An 18487-nucleotide genomic window follows, 5' to 3' on the forward strand; every position below is an offset into this window, starting at 1 on the left:
TCCCTTTTAGAGATTTAGTGTCGATCAACATGGTTTGAACTTGAGAGTCTATGCCCCTTCCTCTTGCTTGGCAGGTGCCGCCCCTCTTCAGTATGGACTTCGTGTCTTTCCCCAAAGCCCAGCCTATAGCTGAAGCTCCTTTGAGGGGCCTCCCTAAGCCTGCTCCCTGCAGGCAGAGTGCCCTGCTTCTCCTCACTCTCCAGCCTCATGCCAGGCCTGCTCCTACTCTGGCTGCTGGCATCTGATGTTCTCTCTACCTGTCCTCCCCAGACACCCACACTGCTCTTTCCTTCACTTTGTTCACCTCTCTTCTCCAGGGTCGCCTTTTTAGAGAGGTCTCTCCCGAGGACCTTATTTAAAGTGTCGCCCCATTACATTTTACTCTCTTACTCTGCTTGATCTGTTTGCTTTGTTTCTTTATGTCATGGACCGTTGCCAGCTACCATATTTCTATTTATTTGTTTATTTGCTCACTGCCCCCCCCCCATTCAAGATTCACAAAGGCAGAGACTTCGTCTTTTCCCATTTGCATTCCCAGACCCTGGAACAGTGCCTGGCACATAGAGGGTACCCTTGACTTATCTATTGACCACATGCACAGGCAGCTCTCACTCAGCACCTGTCACATTGTACAGAGTGGGCTGTGTCTGTATGTGTCTGTATGGCTGGCCTGATCTTCATCATTGCCTCCAGATCCAGCCTGCCACCTGCAGTGGATCAGGGTGTAGTCAGTTTGTAAATGGACGGAGAGAGGCCCTTGAGGTGGGATTCAACAGCCACAGGTTCTCATCAGCCCTGTTCCTCCTTGCCCTCCGGTGTCTTTAGATGCCTTCTCCAAACGTAGGTGCTTCTGAGTCCCAGACGGCACGGCTTCCTGTGCTCAGCATCATGTCTGTGTGGTTGGGTTGCTGTGACACGTCTTAGGCTTCGCAACCCTAATGCTTTATCTCCTTGAGCCACTGAAGCACTGGGGAGCCTATCACAGTAGGATTTGCAGATGCAGAGGAAGATCTGAAGGACTAAGTCACTTGTCCTACAACTGACAAGTGGCGGAGGCAGCTAATGAGCACCTCAGCTCTTAACCTGGGTCCTGTAGTTGCTTCCCGTGGGGTCGCTGGAACCCCTCGGAGACCTGTCAAGGGTGGAGTGAGGGTTTGTTCTACGAATCAAGGGCAGCAGTTGCATGTCTGTACAATCTCTGTAGGTTAGACTTGGTTGAAGAATCTCCTGGGCTGTTTTCCTTTCCTCTGGTTTTCTCGGCAGTTTTTGTTTTGCTTTTGTTTGTTGGTGAGCAGTCCTTATACATTTACTGTCTTAGAAAAACCTATTAGGACAGCTGTGATGTAGAGGAAGACCCCGATTGTCAAAAGCTCTTTTCTTGGGCTGCCAAAAAGGAAGAAACTTGGGTGGAGGGGGATATGACTACCATCCTGTGTGAAGCGAAAATTCTAAGCAGGGAGATTCAGTTCTCTGTTTTCATTTAGGTGTTATTTAATATATTCCCCATTCCCCCAAATTTCTAGATGGGCGCTCAGAGGAAATGCTAGTTAGAGAAAAAGCAGGGGTTGGGGGGTTCGACCTTACTGGTTGGAAATGTTGCAACTTTATGCACAGAAGGCCTTGTCTTTCTTCCTCGTCTTTTCAGATTATTTTGAGGGTGTTTTAGTGCTGGTAAAGGATATCCAAGTGGCGGTAAAAGAGAGTGAAACAAGGCTTGCTCAGTCTTGCCTTTTTTTTTCTTTTTCTTTTTTCTTTTTTTAAAGTGAGGGCGGTTTAAGTCTTAGTTTTCAGGTTACTTTGGGACCTGGCTTGAGATCACTGCGGAGCTAGCAGATTCCTAATGGAGTCCTCAGGGCGGACAGACCTGTGCTCCTGACTGCCTGACCCAGTCCTGGTACTTTCTTTTTCCTGGCTCCTGTTGGCGTCTTCTCGTCATCTTGCTGTTGGATTGTTATTCCAGTGCTGTACCACTACATCTTTACCTTCCCTTGTCATCCCAGTTAGATCGTAAAGTCCTTGTTCAGCCAAGTGCCAAGAGCTCTATAAACGGGAGTTTGGGATCTGCCACTGCTTTGGGGCCAAGAATTTGTTTTTTGATTCTTAGTGTCACCTCTTTTTTGATAGAATGACGATGTTTCATCTGGTGGGTCAGTTTGAAAATGAGTGTGAAAACTACCTCCTAGTTTTTCCAGACCCGTTTTCACTTTCTGTCCTTCTCTTCGTTGCCAGATTAGAGGCATACAGTTTTTGATCTAGAAAATGAGGTTATTGTACACATGTGACAGACATAATTGCTTTTAACTCTTTGTTTGGAGGGTGCTGTAGGAATCCCAGCTCAGTGGAGGGTGGGGATGTCAGGATATACCTAAGGCTTCTGACTCTGTCACCCGCCTGCTTAATGGACAATGAATGAATAGCCTGGATACCCCAGCATGTGTGTCTTCTCCTTTCACTTAAATTTTGTCTTCAGATTTTAAACTGAATGTAGACCGCTCATTATAGTGGCCCAGGTCACATATATACAACCATTTAGCAGTAACAGTTTTAAGTTTTTTTTTTTTTTTTTAAGATTTTATTTATTTATTTGACAGAGATCACAAACAGGCGGAGAGGCAGGCAGAGAGAGAGGAAGGGAAGCAGGCTCCCTGCTGAGCAGACCCAATGCAGGGCTGATCCCAGGACCCTGAGTTGGTGACCTGAGCCGAAGGCAGATGCTTTAACCCACTGAGCCACCCAGGCGCTCCCTTCCCCTTTTTCTTTTAAAAAATTATTATAAAAATACATGAATGCATCCTCATTGTGTTTTAAACAGTGTGGTGGAATACTGAGCGGAACACGGGAGTCCCTCCTCACCATCTGTAGTGTCCCCCAACACACATTGCTTTCCCAGAGGTGACCATTGGCAATATCAGCAAGCACTCTGCCCGTCACCATCTACCATATGGGCGTGTATGTACACACTTCTAAAGCAAGGGCTCCTGTTTTGTGTGCTACACAATGACCACTTCTTTTTTTTTTTTTTTTTTTAAAAATTTTTTTTTTTTGACAGAAATCACAAGTTGGCAAAGAAGCAGGGAGAGAGAGAGGAGGAAGCAGGCTTCCTGCTGAGCAGAGAGCCCAGTGTGGGGCTTGATCACAGGACCCTGGAATCATGACCTGAGCCGAAGTCAGAGGCTTTAACCCACTGAGCCACCCAGGTGTCTTAACACAATGACCACTTCTTTTCACTTATCCATAACACAGTATGTCTTGGGAGAAATCTTTCTAAGTCAGGACACATAGGTCCAACTTGTTTTCTTCCCTTTGTTGTGGTTGTTGTTGTTAATGGTTATGTAGGAATTCATCGTATGGGCATACCTGGTATTTAAGTGCCCACCTGTTGATGGAAATGAAGTGTTTAGTTTTTGCTCTCACAGTGAAGCAGTCCTGTACAAGCGTGTATCTTTGTGCATGTGTACGAATGTCTCTGCTGAATAGTTGCCAGGAAGTGGAAATGCTGGCTCAAAGTAAATGCCTATTTTTGGTTTGGTGGATGCTGCCAAATTGTCTTCCCAAAGGAATTCACCAGTTCAAACCCATGCCAGTGGTATATAAGAGTGCTTATTTTCCTCGTCTTTATAAATACTTCTTATTCTCATTTTTGTCAGTCTGGTTGGTGTAGAGTAGTGTGTGGTTGTTTTTGTTTTAGATTTTATTTTTAAGTAATCGCTGCACCCAGTGTGGGGCTCACTCTCACAACCCTGAGATCAAGAGTCACATGCTCCATTGACTGAAACAGCCAGGCACTCTTAAACAGCTTTTTTTTTTTTTTTTTAGATTTTATTTATTTATTTGAGAGAGAGATAGTGAGAGAGAGCATAAGTGAGGAGAAGGTCAGAGGGAGAAGCCGACTCCCCGTGGAGCCAGGAACCCGATGCAGGACTCGATCCTGGAACTCCGGGATCATGACCTGAGCTGAAGGCAGTCGCCCAACCAACTGAGCCACCCAGGTGTCCCAACAGCTATTTTTTTTTTTTTAAGATTTTATTTATTTATTTGTCAGAGAGAGCACAAGCAAAGCAGCAGGCAGAGAGAGAAGCAGGCTTGCATCTGAGCAAGGAGCCTGATGTGGGGCTCGATTCCAGGACCCTAAGATCATGACCTGAGCCAAAGGTGGACACTTAACCAACTGAGCTACCCAGGCATCCCTGTACAACTATTTTAATATTTTTCTTTAAGGAAAAAAATAAGACACTTCCTTTACATGGTACAGCGTACTTACCTCACACCAACTGCCAACAGTAGAGTCATTCTCATTAAAAGCAAGAACAAAACAACATTGCCCTCTACTACTTAATATTGTTTTAGAAGTTCTGGCCAAGGTGTGCCTGGGTGGCTCAGTCAGCTGAGGGTCTAGCTCTTGAGTTCAAGTAAGGTCATGATCTCAGGATCATGAGATCAAGTCCTGCATTGGGCTGTGTGCTGAGTCTGGAGTCTGCTTAAGATTCTCTCTCTCTCAAAAAACAAAACAAAACACAGCAGCAGCAGCTCTGGCCAGTGTAGTAAGGTGTGAAGCAGAAGTAAGAATTGGGCTTTGAGGATTAAGTTAGATGACACTTCTGCTTCCTAGTACGGTATTTCTGATTCAAATAAAGCACTCAAGTTCTAGATCTTGTTATTTTCTTTCTTTCCTTCTTTCTTTCTTCTTCTTCTTTTTTTTTTTTTAAGCAATAAGACATTCAGAAAGAAAGCCTCATTGTCTCTTACATCTTAACACATGTGCCCTGGTGCTTTTATTAATGTGGGTTCTTTCGTCTTGGTTCTGGCTGGTTAAATCATCCGGATTATCTGTAGGTCTGTGTTGAAGTCTCTCTTAAGTCTTCAGTCACCAGAACACCACCAGAAGTGGGTGTTCAGTACCTGTGACTGACTGAATGGTTGGTTCAGTGATATTTTTGATGACCTTTCAGTGAAGTGTTCCAACAGTCCCGGGAGTGTTTAGAGTGAATAATGTAGTTAAAATTGAGAAGGGTACATGGGGTACCTGGCTGGCTCAGTTAGCATGCAACCCTTGCTCTTGGGGTTGTGGGTTCGAACCCCACATTGGGGGGAGAGCTTACTTAAAAAAAAAAGACATGAAAGAAAATGTAATACTTCACTGGCTTATTGTAGAGCAGAATTCAAACATATGCCTAAAGAGAAAATGGATTCAATTTTTAAAAATTAAAAAAAAGAAAAAGACGACAGTGGTACAGAAGAGCAAGCTTTTAAACGCTTACACCATTATCTGGACACCTGTCCACCTGCTGAGCAAATGCCTGCCTATCATGGGGGTTATGCATTTCTGTAGTAAAGAGCTGCTGTCCTTTCTCAGGAGTCATGAAGATATAAATAGTTTGGTTCATCACCACCAAGAACTCTTTTCTAAGCAGTTAGCTGGCTCTGAATTTGGTTTGAGACTTCAGTCTTCTTTTTTCTTTCCCCCCATAGCATCTGGAGAGGGCCCAATGTGAACTGTGTTGACAGCACCGGCTATACACCACTGCACCATGCTGCTTTGAATGGCCATAAGTAAGTATCCATGTGCTGTATTCCCGCCCTACCCTCCAGAACTCAGGCCTTTGGATCGTCTTTTTTGATTTCCATACAGAATTACTAAGCAGTAATGTTGAGGAACAGCAAAGAGCAAAGGAAATTCAGTCCATCCAAAGTTCCCAAGTCTCTTGTTAGGATATAATTTAAGCACCCTTCCCTACTCCTCTGCCTATATACCTTCAACCAAAAGTTAAATTTTACCTTTTCTTCTGTTTGTCCTTTTCTTCTTTAAAGCGGCACAATGCCCTGCAGTGATCTGCTTGTGAAGGTCACGTTTGGGACAGCCAGATATAAAGGGGCTGGATAATCTCTTAGGTAACCAGCACCTTTGTAACCTGAAGATAGACTGAGTGGTCATAAGAAACTTCCCTTCTCTTAAAGTACTTATTTATTTACTCTTTTGGCTTGCCACTCTTCCTCATACAATTAGCCTGGTAGATAACAAGAACCTTTTTTCAGGGGAAAAATACATGATCATATGGCCTATTTTTTTTTTTTTTTTAATTTTATTTCTTTGTTTGACAGAGAAAGAGAGCAAGCTCAGGAACACAAGCAGGGGGTGTGGGAGAGGGGAAGCAGGCTTCTACCTGGGCAGGGAGCCTGATGTGGGGCTCGATCCCAGGACCCTGGAATCATGACCTGAGGCGAAGGCAGATGTTTAACCATCTGAGCCACCCAGGCGCCCCTGTACGGCCTATTTAATTCTCTCTAGGTATTGGTTAGTAGTTGATGGGTGGGATTTGCATGGAAAGTTTTCTGCAGAAGCTGTGCTTTGGGGGGGTGGGAGAGAAGATGACATAGGTTTAAATGGTTTGGCAGCCTTTTCCAGGGGGCACTGCCCTCCATATGAGAGAGAATGTGATGGCCCAGCCCAGAGGCAGGCAGAGCCAGGGAGTACAATGAGTGGATTTGCCAGGATGTGGAAGAATGGAACCCAGAGTGTAGCAACACAGAGCGTGGTAAGGAGAGCTTGAGGCATCATGCTCTAGGAGATAAGAGTAGAAGTTTAGTTTTCATAAGGTGGGATTATCGGAACCATTTTGGATTTTGCTGAGCAAGGAACAGGGCCCTCCGCCCCCGGTGGTATTCTGTATCACCTGTACAGTGTTTAGCTCAGCCTAATGGAGTCTGTTGTGCCTGAAAGAGGTGGTGGTTGTTTCCTTCTACATTAAACTTCTCTGAAATATATTGAATATGATCCTTGTGTCTTTTCTATGGTCATCTTGGACAAAGCTAAACACGGACTCTGTGGAGACCCCTTCCCCCATAACTGGTGGGGTGGTGGCCTGAATTAAAGTAAATCTTATACTTAAATGACTTTAGCTTGTTAGCCAAGTTTATCCAGATGCTGTTTTTATTTACAGTGGGGATTTTCTCTGACCTCATGTGCATGGGGATAATTATACATTTGTATCTGCTTAATTAGTAGTGTCACCAAGGAGAAAGCCAAGCCCTTCTTTCTGGATGTATCAAATGATACCATATGTGTCTGGCTTATGTTTGCAGCAACTTTAATTCCGCTCTGCCTGTCTGCTTTTAGCTCCCACATCACTAAATGCTCTGAATAATGTGGTGAATAACGATATTTGTCTTGCATGACTACTTTCATGTAAATTTTATCCCCAAATGCTGTTTAAACATCACAAACAAGGCAACATTGTAAGGTTTAGACAAGGGAACCAGACATTTTCAAAATAATGGAATAGAGATGGATTGTCTAGAAAGCCCAGAGAATGGCAAGGTGATGAGTCAGTGTCATTTGGCTCAAGATGTTTCAGCCGCCTATCAACAGCTGTACACGTAGCTCATGGAATAAAAGGAAGAGACTGGGCAATGAGCTCAGGTAGAGAGAGGGGGGCCCGAGTGAGATAATATCTGAAAGGGCTTCAGCTGCCCAGATGTGAAGCGCTGTAAGTAGGAAAGCCTTCTGAGTTCTGCAAACTCATGATTGATTTTTGCCTTCTAGGGATGTGGTTGAGGTTCTTCTGAGGAACGATGCGTTGACCAATGTGGCTGATTCCAAAGGCTGTTACCCTCTGCACTTGGCAGCCTGGAAAGGAGATGCCCAGATAGTGCGGTTGCTCATCCATCAAGGGCCCTCACACACCAGAGTCAACGAACAGGTCGGAAGGAAGAGAAGCATTCTTCCCTTCAGCTATAGCCAGACCATGGTGGCCTCCCGGTGCTGTTTCAGTTCCGCAGCACAGATTGCAGGGAACCAGCTCTTCCAGGCCCTACAAATGCTTCCCCTCCTCCCAGCACTACTCCTCCAAGGGCATCAGGGAGATCTCATACCCCAAGGAAGCATTTTACATGCATCTGAATCGTGCAGATTTGGAGTAGTGCTATCATAAAGATCTACATACCTCATGTGCAAAATGGGAAATAGCACAAAACCCATAAAATTGTTTAGAGGCCATTTCACAGTGGCAGGCTTAATTAATTACAAGCAGTGCTTATGCCACCGGCATGGCGGAGTGGCCTTAGCCGATAAGCGGTGTTCTCCCTCCATCGCAGCTGGCAGAAGTGGAAGGACTCATCCCGGGACTGAAAAAGGAGCTCATTAAAAACATCTGAGTAAGCTCAGAGGCCAGAGGTGATGAAGCAGAATGAAAATCATTTATATGCTCTCTCCTAAGGTCAATTTAAGAGTGACCCTGTTTTGTTAAAGCAGAGATAATTCTTAGAAAATAAAAAAAAGGCAGCAGTTGAGCAAAAATACCTTAAAGTGGCCATGGATTTATGTTCTCTGATACCATTCTTCCACTTTTTTCACCTTGATTCCTTTGGAAAAGTTATGCTTGCATTATGCAGGTTCTAGACAGTCCTCTCATAAAATGCAGTTTCTTGTAGTTTGAGTCTGAGATCGTGTATCCATTTGAGAGGAGATGGGCTTTCCCTGTGTGACAGGCCACTCTGTTTTCCTCTCTGCTCTGAACTGAAGCAGGTGCTTTTCTTAGTTGCTTGAGTGAGAGAGATGCTGCTCTTTCTCAGTAAGCCCAGGACTGTTTTTCTAATGACTTTACTGAGAGGAAAGTGTTAAATTACCTGTAGGATTAGGTCAGGGTTTTTCCTCCAAAAATAGGAAATCATTCTCGTGAGCCCATCTATCAGCAGGGCTCTGCACCCTCTCAGTGAGCAGTTAGGACCAAGACTGACTCAGAGAAGGGCAGCTTCACCCTGAGGATAGAGAAAATTAAAACAATGCTCCCAAATCTCTCAAATTGGAGATTGTGTGTGTATAGCTGGTAATCAGCTTCCCTTTTGCTTCTCAAGCTGTATTTTCTGGATAGGTAAGCCACAGAAATTTTAAGATGATCCATGAGGATGTTTGTGTCATAACATTAAAAATGAAAATTGTCTCTGGAATTGCTGCTTTAGAATCTAAATGCAATTTTACTCCTCCTGGCTAAAGTGATTGTAATTTCTCTTAACCGGAGGAAATTTATCAGGAAGTTTGCTTTTAACTCCTATTCCTCCATGTTGAACCAACTAGTCACCCATTAAAGTCCTTCTCATTTAAGAAATTTTCGGCGACCATTTCTAATCCTGTCTTTGCTCACTTTTGCCTTGAAACACAGCTGCTTGGATTTTTGGGCCACCTGAGTGTGCTAGCTTGTCCTGCTCACTGCCACCTCCCGCCTGGAGTATCCCTTGATAGGGACACCAGCCCAGTGTTCTGAGTATCTGGCTGGCAGCTGGGTGGGGCAGGGGCTGGGCAAGACTTCCGCAGGAGCTGGAAGAACCTAACGGCTCTAGGTAGTAGTACCACATGGATCTACTTAAAAACCGTTAATGTGGTTCCAGTTGGATGGTTGGATAAGAAGGGGTGATAAGTGCTGTGCCCTCGAGCCTGCCTTCCCCCATTAACTTCCTTTCCAGGCTCCCAGAGGGCAGATCCACATTGTTCTCCTGTTGGACCCCCTCGGGGCTGGGGATTGCTTTGATATTTTTCATCCATTTTATCATCACATTTTCTTTTCCTCTCCTTTTTATAGAATGCTCTTGAGATCAAAGAATTCAAAAAGTACGGCCCCTTTGACCCTTATATCAATGCCAAGGTGTGTACGTTGCTGCCAGGATTTCTCTGCATCATTTCTCCAAGCTGCACTCCCTCTTTGGTCCTCTCTGGCTTCCACTCTCATCCACTCAGGCTCCTCATCTTCACCCTGACTATTGTCTGCTTCAGCCCATCTGCTTTTGGCTTGTCTGGGAATGGGAAATTGAAGCTTCAGTGAGTTTGGGTTTTATTTTTAAAACCCATGCTAATTCTGGAAAGGTTGGGTGCTTTTCCCGGAATGTCTGAAAAGCTTAGAAATGGCCGAAATGGGGAAAGAGAAGGAACCATATTATATGCATATTTTACCATTGTGATTGCTAAAAATCATTTAAATTTGAAAAAGAAAAATTCAATTAAGAGATGTCAAACATATTAGCTTACTTTTTAATCAGCACAGAAAATGATTAAATTACACTAACTGGATTTAAAGATCTTTTTTACACTGCTTTCTCTATTTCTTTTGAAGTGGAATCTCATTTTCAATAAGCTAGTGGTGGAGGTGGTGGGGAAGGGGTATGGTGACTCCATTTTACTCTTAAAAGCTGTCCCTTTGGGCTCATTCCTCACTTCCTTGAGTTCGTGCATTTCTGCCTGGGACTTTAAAGCCTCAGTTGCTTCTCCCCAGCTCTCAGCTTCTCTCACTGCTAGGTCACTCTTGCCCCTGGGAGGGGGTCTGAGATAGGAAATGAAGTCGCAGGGTCAAGCAGGACACTGGCCTCGAGCCTCCCTCCCTGTGAGGCAGGGGCAGGTTAGGCTGGTGATGAACGGCACAGTCCATCCCCCCCCCACCCCCGCGCCGGCCTTCACCACACCAGGAGGCAGAACTGTGGGTGCTGGTTAGCCTTTCTCCTCGGTGCTCTCACCTGCTGGTTTTAACCTGAGTTTCCACTCAGGTGAGGTTTGCCTTTTGGTACCAGTCTGGAGTTTGGTTAAGTCAGTGCAGTTAGTCACATTAGCTACCTTTCCCTTGCTCCGAACACAGTAGCCTCGGGGAAGGGAAACGTAAGGTACTTCTACATGTTTCCAAATGCAAGGCAGATATTCTTTGAGAAATGCTGATTTAGTGAGTGAAGCTCCACGTGGGCCATGCTCTTCAGCTGTTGGGACTTGATGGCGGAGAAGCAGTTTGATTCGGGGTAGTGGAATGCATTAGCTTTTGCTTGGCCCTCTCTGTTTTCTAATTTTCAAAAGAGCAAGATACCATATCTTCATTTTCTTTCTTTCTTTTTTTTTTTAAACTTGTTGTAGCAGTGGAGAAAACTTTTATTAAAGGTCACAGCCTTTCAAGTCAAGCCTGAGTTTGAATTCTGTGCTGCCACCCACTGGTTTTGTTGACTTAAATAAGTTACTTATGTTCTGTGAGCCTTGGTTTCCTCTCCTGTAAAGTGCAGTATACCATCTGGAGTTTAAGTAAGTGAATGCACATTAAGTACAACTATCTGATAACTAGTAGTATTTGAGATCTGACTTCTGAAGGGCATATACAGTCTGCTCTTTCTGAAGTGGGACTTTGGAATTTGTTCTTTGTTACTGGTGGATTGAAGCTTAATGAAACATTGCTCAATTAGTCTGGTCAGGGTTTTGTTTTGTGGGGAGGTGCCTTGAAGTGATTGTTTTCGCACTCGGTGGTTAGTTTAGTTAGCTTATAAAGCTCTGATTAAAGGGTAAGTCTTTGGGTCTTTAAAGCACATTTTCTTATCCCTTGATTTCCTACACAAAAAAGAAAATTGGTCTAAATGGCATAAGAACAATGCCCTTTACCTCCCCCCCCACCCCTGCCTCCTGCCACCCCACGAAAGGCTAAATGATGCAAATTGCACTAAGGGCTAAAGCTGTTTGGATTTTGCTATGAATGCAACCTCTCTTTGAGCTGGTTCGAATTGAACCTCCCTGGGTTTTATCCTGATTCAGTGGGTTTTTATTGACCTGGATTGTGTCTGGGAATTGTTTTGTTTGCTGAGTCCTGTCAGGCACCTGTAGAAATTAAGAAGTCCCAGGTGCGGGGCGCCTGGGTAGTACAGTGGGTTAAAGCTTGTGCCTTCGGCTCAGGTCATGATCCCAGGGTCCTGGGATCGAGCCCCAAGTCGGGCTCTCTGCTCAGTGGGCAGCCTACTTGCCCCTCTCTCTCCTTGCCTCCCTCTCCACCTACTTGTGATCTCTGTCTGTCAAAAAAAAAAAAGTCTCTGGTGCCTGTTCTGGGAGCAGGGATGGTTTTCATGAGTTTTCATCTTCCTCTTTGACATATGGAGCCTTTCCTTTTTCAACAAGTCAGCATACACCAGTCTCAAATGTAGGTCATCTGTAGCTATGGTGGAACTATTAAAATCGTTTATTTGCTCCCTTTTAAAATAATTTTAAATTAGTCTGAATATTGTAAGGTGAGCAATGGTCAAATTAGTTTTAGGGTATATCTCTTTCCCTGTCCACATAAAAATAATTAAGTTTCAGAGCTGGAAGAGGCCAGAAGTTGTCTCAACCAGTTGTCTCCACATTCTTATCAGCTTGACTGGTTGCATCTGAATCACCCAGCAAGCTTTTGTAAAACTTTATCTTGACACAATTTTCAGTGTATAAAAAGTTGCAAGCATAATGCAGTGAACTGCATTGCACTCGTCATCTAGATTGACCAGTTGTTAACATTTTGTCTCATTTGCATGCACATTTTCTCTCTCTCTCTCTCTCTCTCTCTCAAATGTGTAGATATATTGTTGCATAATTGATGATGAACTGTTTGATACGTAGTCATGGAGATCATGACCCTTTGACCCCAAATACTTTGGTGTGTATCTCCTAAAAACAAGGGCATTCACTTGTACAACCATAGTACAGTCATCAAATTTAAGAAATTCAACATTGATACAATACTGGAATCTAATACAGAATCTGTGTTCAGATTTTACCCATTTCCCCAATAATATTCTTTAGAGCAATTTTTTTTTTCCTGGTCCAGTCCAGGATCATACATAATTTGGAACACTTCCTTAGCCCTTCTTAGTCTTTTATGACTAGGAACCACGAACATGACATCCCTGGGTGGGACCGAACCACCAACCAACCATTCAGCGAACAGCTGAATCCACTAAGCGATTGCCACAGAGACCTGCAGCATTGATGGTATTGAAGAATACAAACCAGTCATTTTGTAAACTATCACTCAGTTTAAGTTTGTCTGATATTTTCACATATTTCCCGTTATTTCCTGAATCTGATCGATTCAGGCCCTATAGTTTTAGCAGGAAAGCTGCAGGAGTGATGTTATATTTCGTTCCTTCACGTTATGAGGCACGTGATGTCAGTTTGTCTCACTGTTAGATGAATGCTTGGTCAAGGTGGTACGGGCTAGGTTGTTAAGCTTTTTAATAATAGTCTTCCTGGGCTTTACCTCTGATGTGCTACCTTGGCAAGTCTGGAGTGGGACTCAGTTACTTTTAAGCTCCCTTGTAATTCCAAAACGAAGCCAGTTTGAGAACCACTGATCTAAGCCAACTTTGCATCCAAAGCAGGAATCCTTTTCTCTCACCTGAAAGGTGAGCTGTCTGCCCTTTGCTTTATTTGGTTGTGTGTTTCTCTTGGTAACAACCAGTCTTCCTACTTGGCAGCCTCTTTTTGGTATATGTGCTGCCGAAGCGAGCACGGCAGCCTCTTTTTGGATTCCACTGATTTTTGGTTTCTTACGCTTGGCTGATACTTGTCTTCCTAAACTTTCCATCTTTTGATCAGGTTTCTGCCTTCCAGAATATTTACAGAGTAAGTCTAGCTCTTCTTCTACATGGACCCAATTCTCATGTTTCTGCCATGTCTGCTAAATCTCAGGAGGTCCAGTTTATCCTTTTGTTCCAATTTTGGTAGGTTTCTGAAGCCTACACCATTGTTGCTACAGAGAGCTGTAGCTCAGTTGTTTCCAACTTTAGTGTCTATCAACAGTGGTCAAGAGTATAGTTGGGCTGCAGTCTAAGCACTGGGAAGTGTTGGCTTAGAATAGTTTCAAGAGGAGAAAAGCCACCAGAATGTTTCTGTATAGTTTTCTGTTGCTTGTAGTTTATGTCAATGTGAGATAGATAGATAGACATAAACATGTAGATAATATTACATAATGTGTAATATTATATAATATGTAAATCAAATGGATTTACATATTAAATGGGGTCTCCATACTTAAAGAGTATTGGGGTCTTTTTTCTTAGTGGTACTGACTGTAGCAAGGAGAAATGGAAGTGAGTCTCAAGACAGGCAAGACTGGAGAGTGTGCAAAGACTTTGGAGGAAAATTGGGGTGTTCACTCTTAGTCTTCATCCTCAGTCCAAATACATAGCAATATGATTCTGGGAACTCTTGAGGTGTGAGGAGTGCCTGTAGTAGGATTTGGAAGATGTGAAAGAAGGATTCTGGGTCCCGAGGAGTCGGTACTCTCCTTGGAATCCCTCCCTTTCTTGTGGGTCCCTGAATCAACACTAATGACTTCCTGCGCTGGTATTTGTCACGTCCAAAGGGGAGCTGGTAGGAAGAGCTCATTGTGATGGCCTGTGTTCAATAGTCGAGAGATGGGGTCACCACAGACTTCAACTTACAAATATTATAATGATCAGACCATGTCTGGCAAGACTGAAGCATGAGAGATACTTTCTACACTGTTAATTTGAATATGACATTCTGCAGAGACGTGGTTAGGCTGTTTTTAACAGAGGCAGGAAATTTGCCTGGTAGTGATCAAGACCTTGCTTTCAGTAAGACAGCTTTGTGGTAGCTGCCTTAGTTCTAGCAAACAACAACAACAAACCAAGATTTCTCTTTTTTTTCCTCCTGCTGGCTAGCTTAGAGTTTTACAGTTCTTCGGACCTTAATGGCATACTTTTTACAAAATCGAGGACAGAGTATTCTGGTTGTTGGGAGACAACTTGAATAGAAAAGAGACAGCAGTGTCTGCCTCAGAGTGAACAAGCTTTTCTGGACTGGGCTTTTAATGAGAATAAGCTGACTTTCTTTGCCCTGCTAATTGAGATGTAAAACCCTGAGAATCCTCTTAAAATTTCTTTGGGTTGCCACTCTGCCCTCGAACAACTGTAAAGCAAGCCCCTGTGTGTTTTGTTGATGAAGCTGTCTCTCATTGCAAGAACATGAAGTGACAGCTTTGAGTTGGCTTATTTGGGAATGGGCATTCCAAATGGGTATCTTAAGTGGTTGGTTTGGCACAGGGAACCCCAAAGATTTGCCTTCTGCCCAGAGCTTCCCCTTCCCTCCAACCTTTTAGGTTAACATGGAATCCACTCCTTGGGCCCAGTTGTATCGCAGGAGGCCATCGCTAACGGCTCTGTCCCGTGACCAGCGAAGGCTGTCCGCACTTCAGCTGCTGATCTCCTTGGGCTGTGTTTGAGCTCAGTGCTGCTTCCTCTGTTTATCTGTGTGCATTTATCTTCGCATGTGGCTCCTGCTACCACCCTTTCTGTCCTTATTTCATCAAAAATTTTTGTTTTGCTATCACTCTGGCCTTTGGGGGCCTCACTCCCAGCAGCTCTAGATCTTTGTGGTGCACTTGGTGTAGCTGGAAAAAATGATGCAGTCAAATGCCAGATCAAAAGCAGATGGAACTGCATGCATGTTTGGGTAACTCCTGGTCTGTTACTTTTAATGTAATTAATAGAATTAAAGCGATTGTGGAAACATTTCACTTATTACCTTTTGGTCACTGAGAGGTGCACAATATTGACCTGATGGACACACCACCTCATCCGCTTGGTTCCCCTAAAGTGGCAGAAGCCTCCTGGATCAATTTAGGAATCTCAAAATCTGGTGGGAGAATTATTTTCTTTAGTGCATCCAAAAAAGGAGAGGTCATGGAAATTACTTTATTCCTGATCTGATTATACATTGTCAGTAGTAGTTTAAAAAAAAAGAAGAAGAAGAAGCACAACTGAAATGATTAGCATTTTGCTTCCGATGGTGGACGGGAGCACAAACTTCTGTTTTGTCCCAGGTTCTGTCTTTAGTTTGAAACACAATTGGCATTAAAGGACCCCGGGATTGTGAATCTGAACTGATGGTTGTATTATAACTTTGAATATTTTGCACCTCTCACAAAACATTCCTGTGTCTCACTGAGCCTTTGGGACATAAGCAACACTTCCTCGTGTGGCAGCTTGCGCATGCGTTCATTGGTGCAGGCTCCTGGGGTAGACACAGGGTGACAACAGGGTCCCAGGCTCCTCTGTGACTGAGCTCAGGTGCCGCCCTCCCCGGGAGGTGGCTGTTGGCTGAGATCTCCGAGAGTAACTTTTGGTGCTCTGCTCTTTTACTTTGATTGTTGGCTGGTTGATTTGCATGCAAGAAGCTGTGCAGATAATAAACTCTTTCAAAAAAAGCTTGTCTGTAAGGCACTGGACGGTCAACAAAACCAGAATCAGAAAATCCAGGGTTGATGGAACATAAATTGTAAAACCAGTTGAAATTTAAAGTGAATCAATGGCAGTGATATCATCAGCATTCATGTGTGTGGGGGCCTCTGCCCGGGGCCCGCCGCGTTCCCCCATTCACTCTCCTTGCAGCCTGCGGACACTTCCTTCATGGCGCACAGGAGATGGTAAATCTGAGGGGCACCCCAGCCCCTATTCTGGCAGTAACTGGGGCACACGGTGGCTGATCGGAGTAGCCAGCCTCATTTGTTGTCTTCATTCTGACCGGCTTCTAGTAGTCCCCAAATATTGCTGCTATTTTCTCATTTAAATTTCAACAGTTTTCCGGGTGTGCTTCCCAGTCATAGGCCAGTCTGCCAGGTGCCCTTCTGACGGGATCTGCTTGTCAATCCTTTAGAACAACGACAACGAGACAGCCCTGCACTGTGCCGCGCAGTACGGCCACACGGAGGTGGTGAAGGTCCTCTTAGAGGAGCTGACAGACCCCACCATGCGCAACAACAAATTCGAGACACCCCTGGACCTGGCTGCTCTGTATGGGAGATTGGAGGTGGTGAAGATGCTCCTCAACGCACACCCCAACCTCTTGGGCTGCAACACTAGGAAGCACACGCCCTTGCACTTGGCGGCGCGGAACGGCCACAGAGCTGTGGTGCAGGTCCTACTGGATGCTGGCATGGACAGCAACTACCAGGTAGCCGGGCAGTCGCTTCCCCCACCCCCCAGGCTCCAGGGGCCGCATTGTGGTGGGAGAGGCGCAGGGACCATGCTGCTGGGCTGTGTTCTTATTTAGCATGTTTCACATCCCGTCTCAGATGCTTCCATCCGTTGACTCATTTTCATGTGAAACTTCAGAGACAAACTCCTCAAGTGAGTCTGTTACTGATTTGTTTTTTGTTTTGTTTTGTTTTGTTTTCCTTTTCAGGGGTAATATATAGTCATTATGCCCTGAAAAGATGTGCTCATGGACTCTCTCTCAAAATTAGAAAAATTTCATTATCTTCCTATATGGGCGTTCCCACTGCTGCTCTTTGCCACCTGCAAAGTCCCATGGATTTGATCTTGCCAACAAGAAACTTAGCGTTTCCCCGCGTAGTTAGCTTTGTCCATTCTGATGAATGACTGCTCCTTAGCTTTTGCATCGACCAAAGCACCAAACCACACATGAAGTTAAGATGTTGGTTGTTTCCCACCCACCTCCAACTCTCTTACTTTTCTTCTGATTTTTCCTCCCTCCACCCTTCCCCCTACTGGGAAGGGCTGGAGCCTGAGGAGCTTCACCAGTAGGTGGCTCCTGGAGTTGCTACACAGTTATTCCTGTGTGGCCTGATGGTGGCATTTCAAACACACTTCACGTCCGGGCCACGACTGTGGTTCCAGAATCCAGACCAGAAAAGTGGGAAAGATAATGACAGAGGACTTTGTGTGGTTAATTTTACACTCCTTCCCATTGTCTGTATTCCATTTGTCGTGTGGAGCCAAGCCAAACCTGGGTCACTGTTCTGATGACATGCTGCTCTGCGCTCTCGTTTGCCTTCCAGACGGAGAAGGGCAGTGCTTTGCATGAGGCTGCTCTGTTTGGCAAGACTGATGTGGTGCAAATCCTGCTGGCTGCAGGTGAGAGGTCGGCCGCGCTCTCGTTTACACGGCATGCCGGGGTGGGCTTGTTCTCCCTAGCCTCCCCAGAGGGGGATTATTGCTGGCTGCACTTGAACCCAATGTATGTATGTCTCCATGGGTTGACTGCAAGTGTACGAGTTGTTCTGGAAGAACTGTATTTATTAAATGGCTTTGGATGAAAAATGTTGGTTGTGCTACTGGGGGCATTAGGAGTCCGGGAATTTGACCCTCTTTGAGGCTGACTTGCAACTGCTCACTCCCCCTGGTCTACCTGGTGTGCTTTTCTAGGAATTGATGTCAACATAAAAGATAACCGTGGCCTGACTGCCCTAGACACTGTCCGGGAACTGCCTTCTCAAAAGAGCCAGCAGATAGCGGCGCTTATTGAAGGTACCCGTTCATCGCCTGTTGGGGCGACCTGGGGACACACTGACCGAACCATTTGCATTTGCATTTGGTGCAGCTCTTTTTTGTCTTTCCATGTAGATCACATGACTGGAAAAAGAGGTGCGAAAGAGGCCGATAGAACCCCCACGTCTCAGGGACCTCTCATCTCCAGTATGGTTTCCGTATCCCAGGAGTCTCAGGGTAAGGTGGCCTTTCTGTGCCAGTCAAGGAGCTCTCAGCTTGAAGAGATGAATGGTCTTTGGTAGAAGAGAAAAAGCTTAATTTAAATAATAACTTCAGGGGATTGGGAGTGCTTAATAAGTTCATATTCACATTTATTGTTTCCTAGCTAGTATCTGAACTTTTATTGGACAGAGCTTAGGCCTTTTACTTCGGACCTCTTCTTTCCTATTTTATCTTATTCTCACTTTTATAGTTG

At 44.7% G+C, this 18487-nt stretch overlaps 1 protein-coding gene across 8 annotated transcripts in view; it reads left to right on the forward strand.

Annotated features, from left to right (window-relative positions):
• ANKS1A (ankyrin repeat and sterile alpha motif domain containing 1A) overlaps positions 1-18487 on the forward strand; it is a 178822-nt gene that overhangs the window by 64758 nt on the left and 95577 nt on the right. For 3 of the 8 annotated variants that reach the window (XM_059400068.1, XM_059400069.1, XM_059400072.1), the window contains exons 2-8: positions 5470-5550; positions 7541-7697; positions 9573-9635; positions 16439-16735; positions 17583-17658; positions 17950-18051; positions 18148-18249. In XM_059400068.1, the coding sequence (XP_059256051.1) occupies positions 5470-5550; positions 7541-7697; positions 9573-9635; positions 16439-16735; positions 17583-17658; positions 17950-18051; positions 18148-18249 (878 nt within the window). Of the gene's footprint in view, positions 1-5467; positions 5551-7540; positions 7698-9572; positions 9636-16438; positions 16736-17582; positions 17659-17949; positions 18052-18147; positions 18250-18487 lie in introns of those variants that run through there. The other 5 variants (XM_059400070.1, XM_059400073.1, XM_059400071.1 and 2 more) reach the window with 4 other exon arrangements.

Source organism: Mustela nigripes, chromosome 5 (assembly GCF_022355385.1).
Source record: "Mustela nigripes isolate SB6536 chromosome 5, MUSNIG.SB6536, whole genome shotgun sequence".
Taxonomy (NCBI): domain Eukaryota; kingdom Metazoa; phylum Chordata; class Mammalia; order Carnivora; family Mustelidae; genus Mustela; species Mustela nigripes.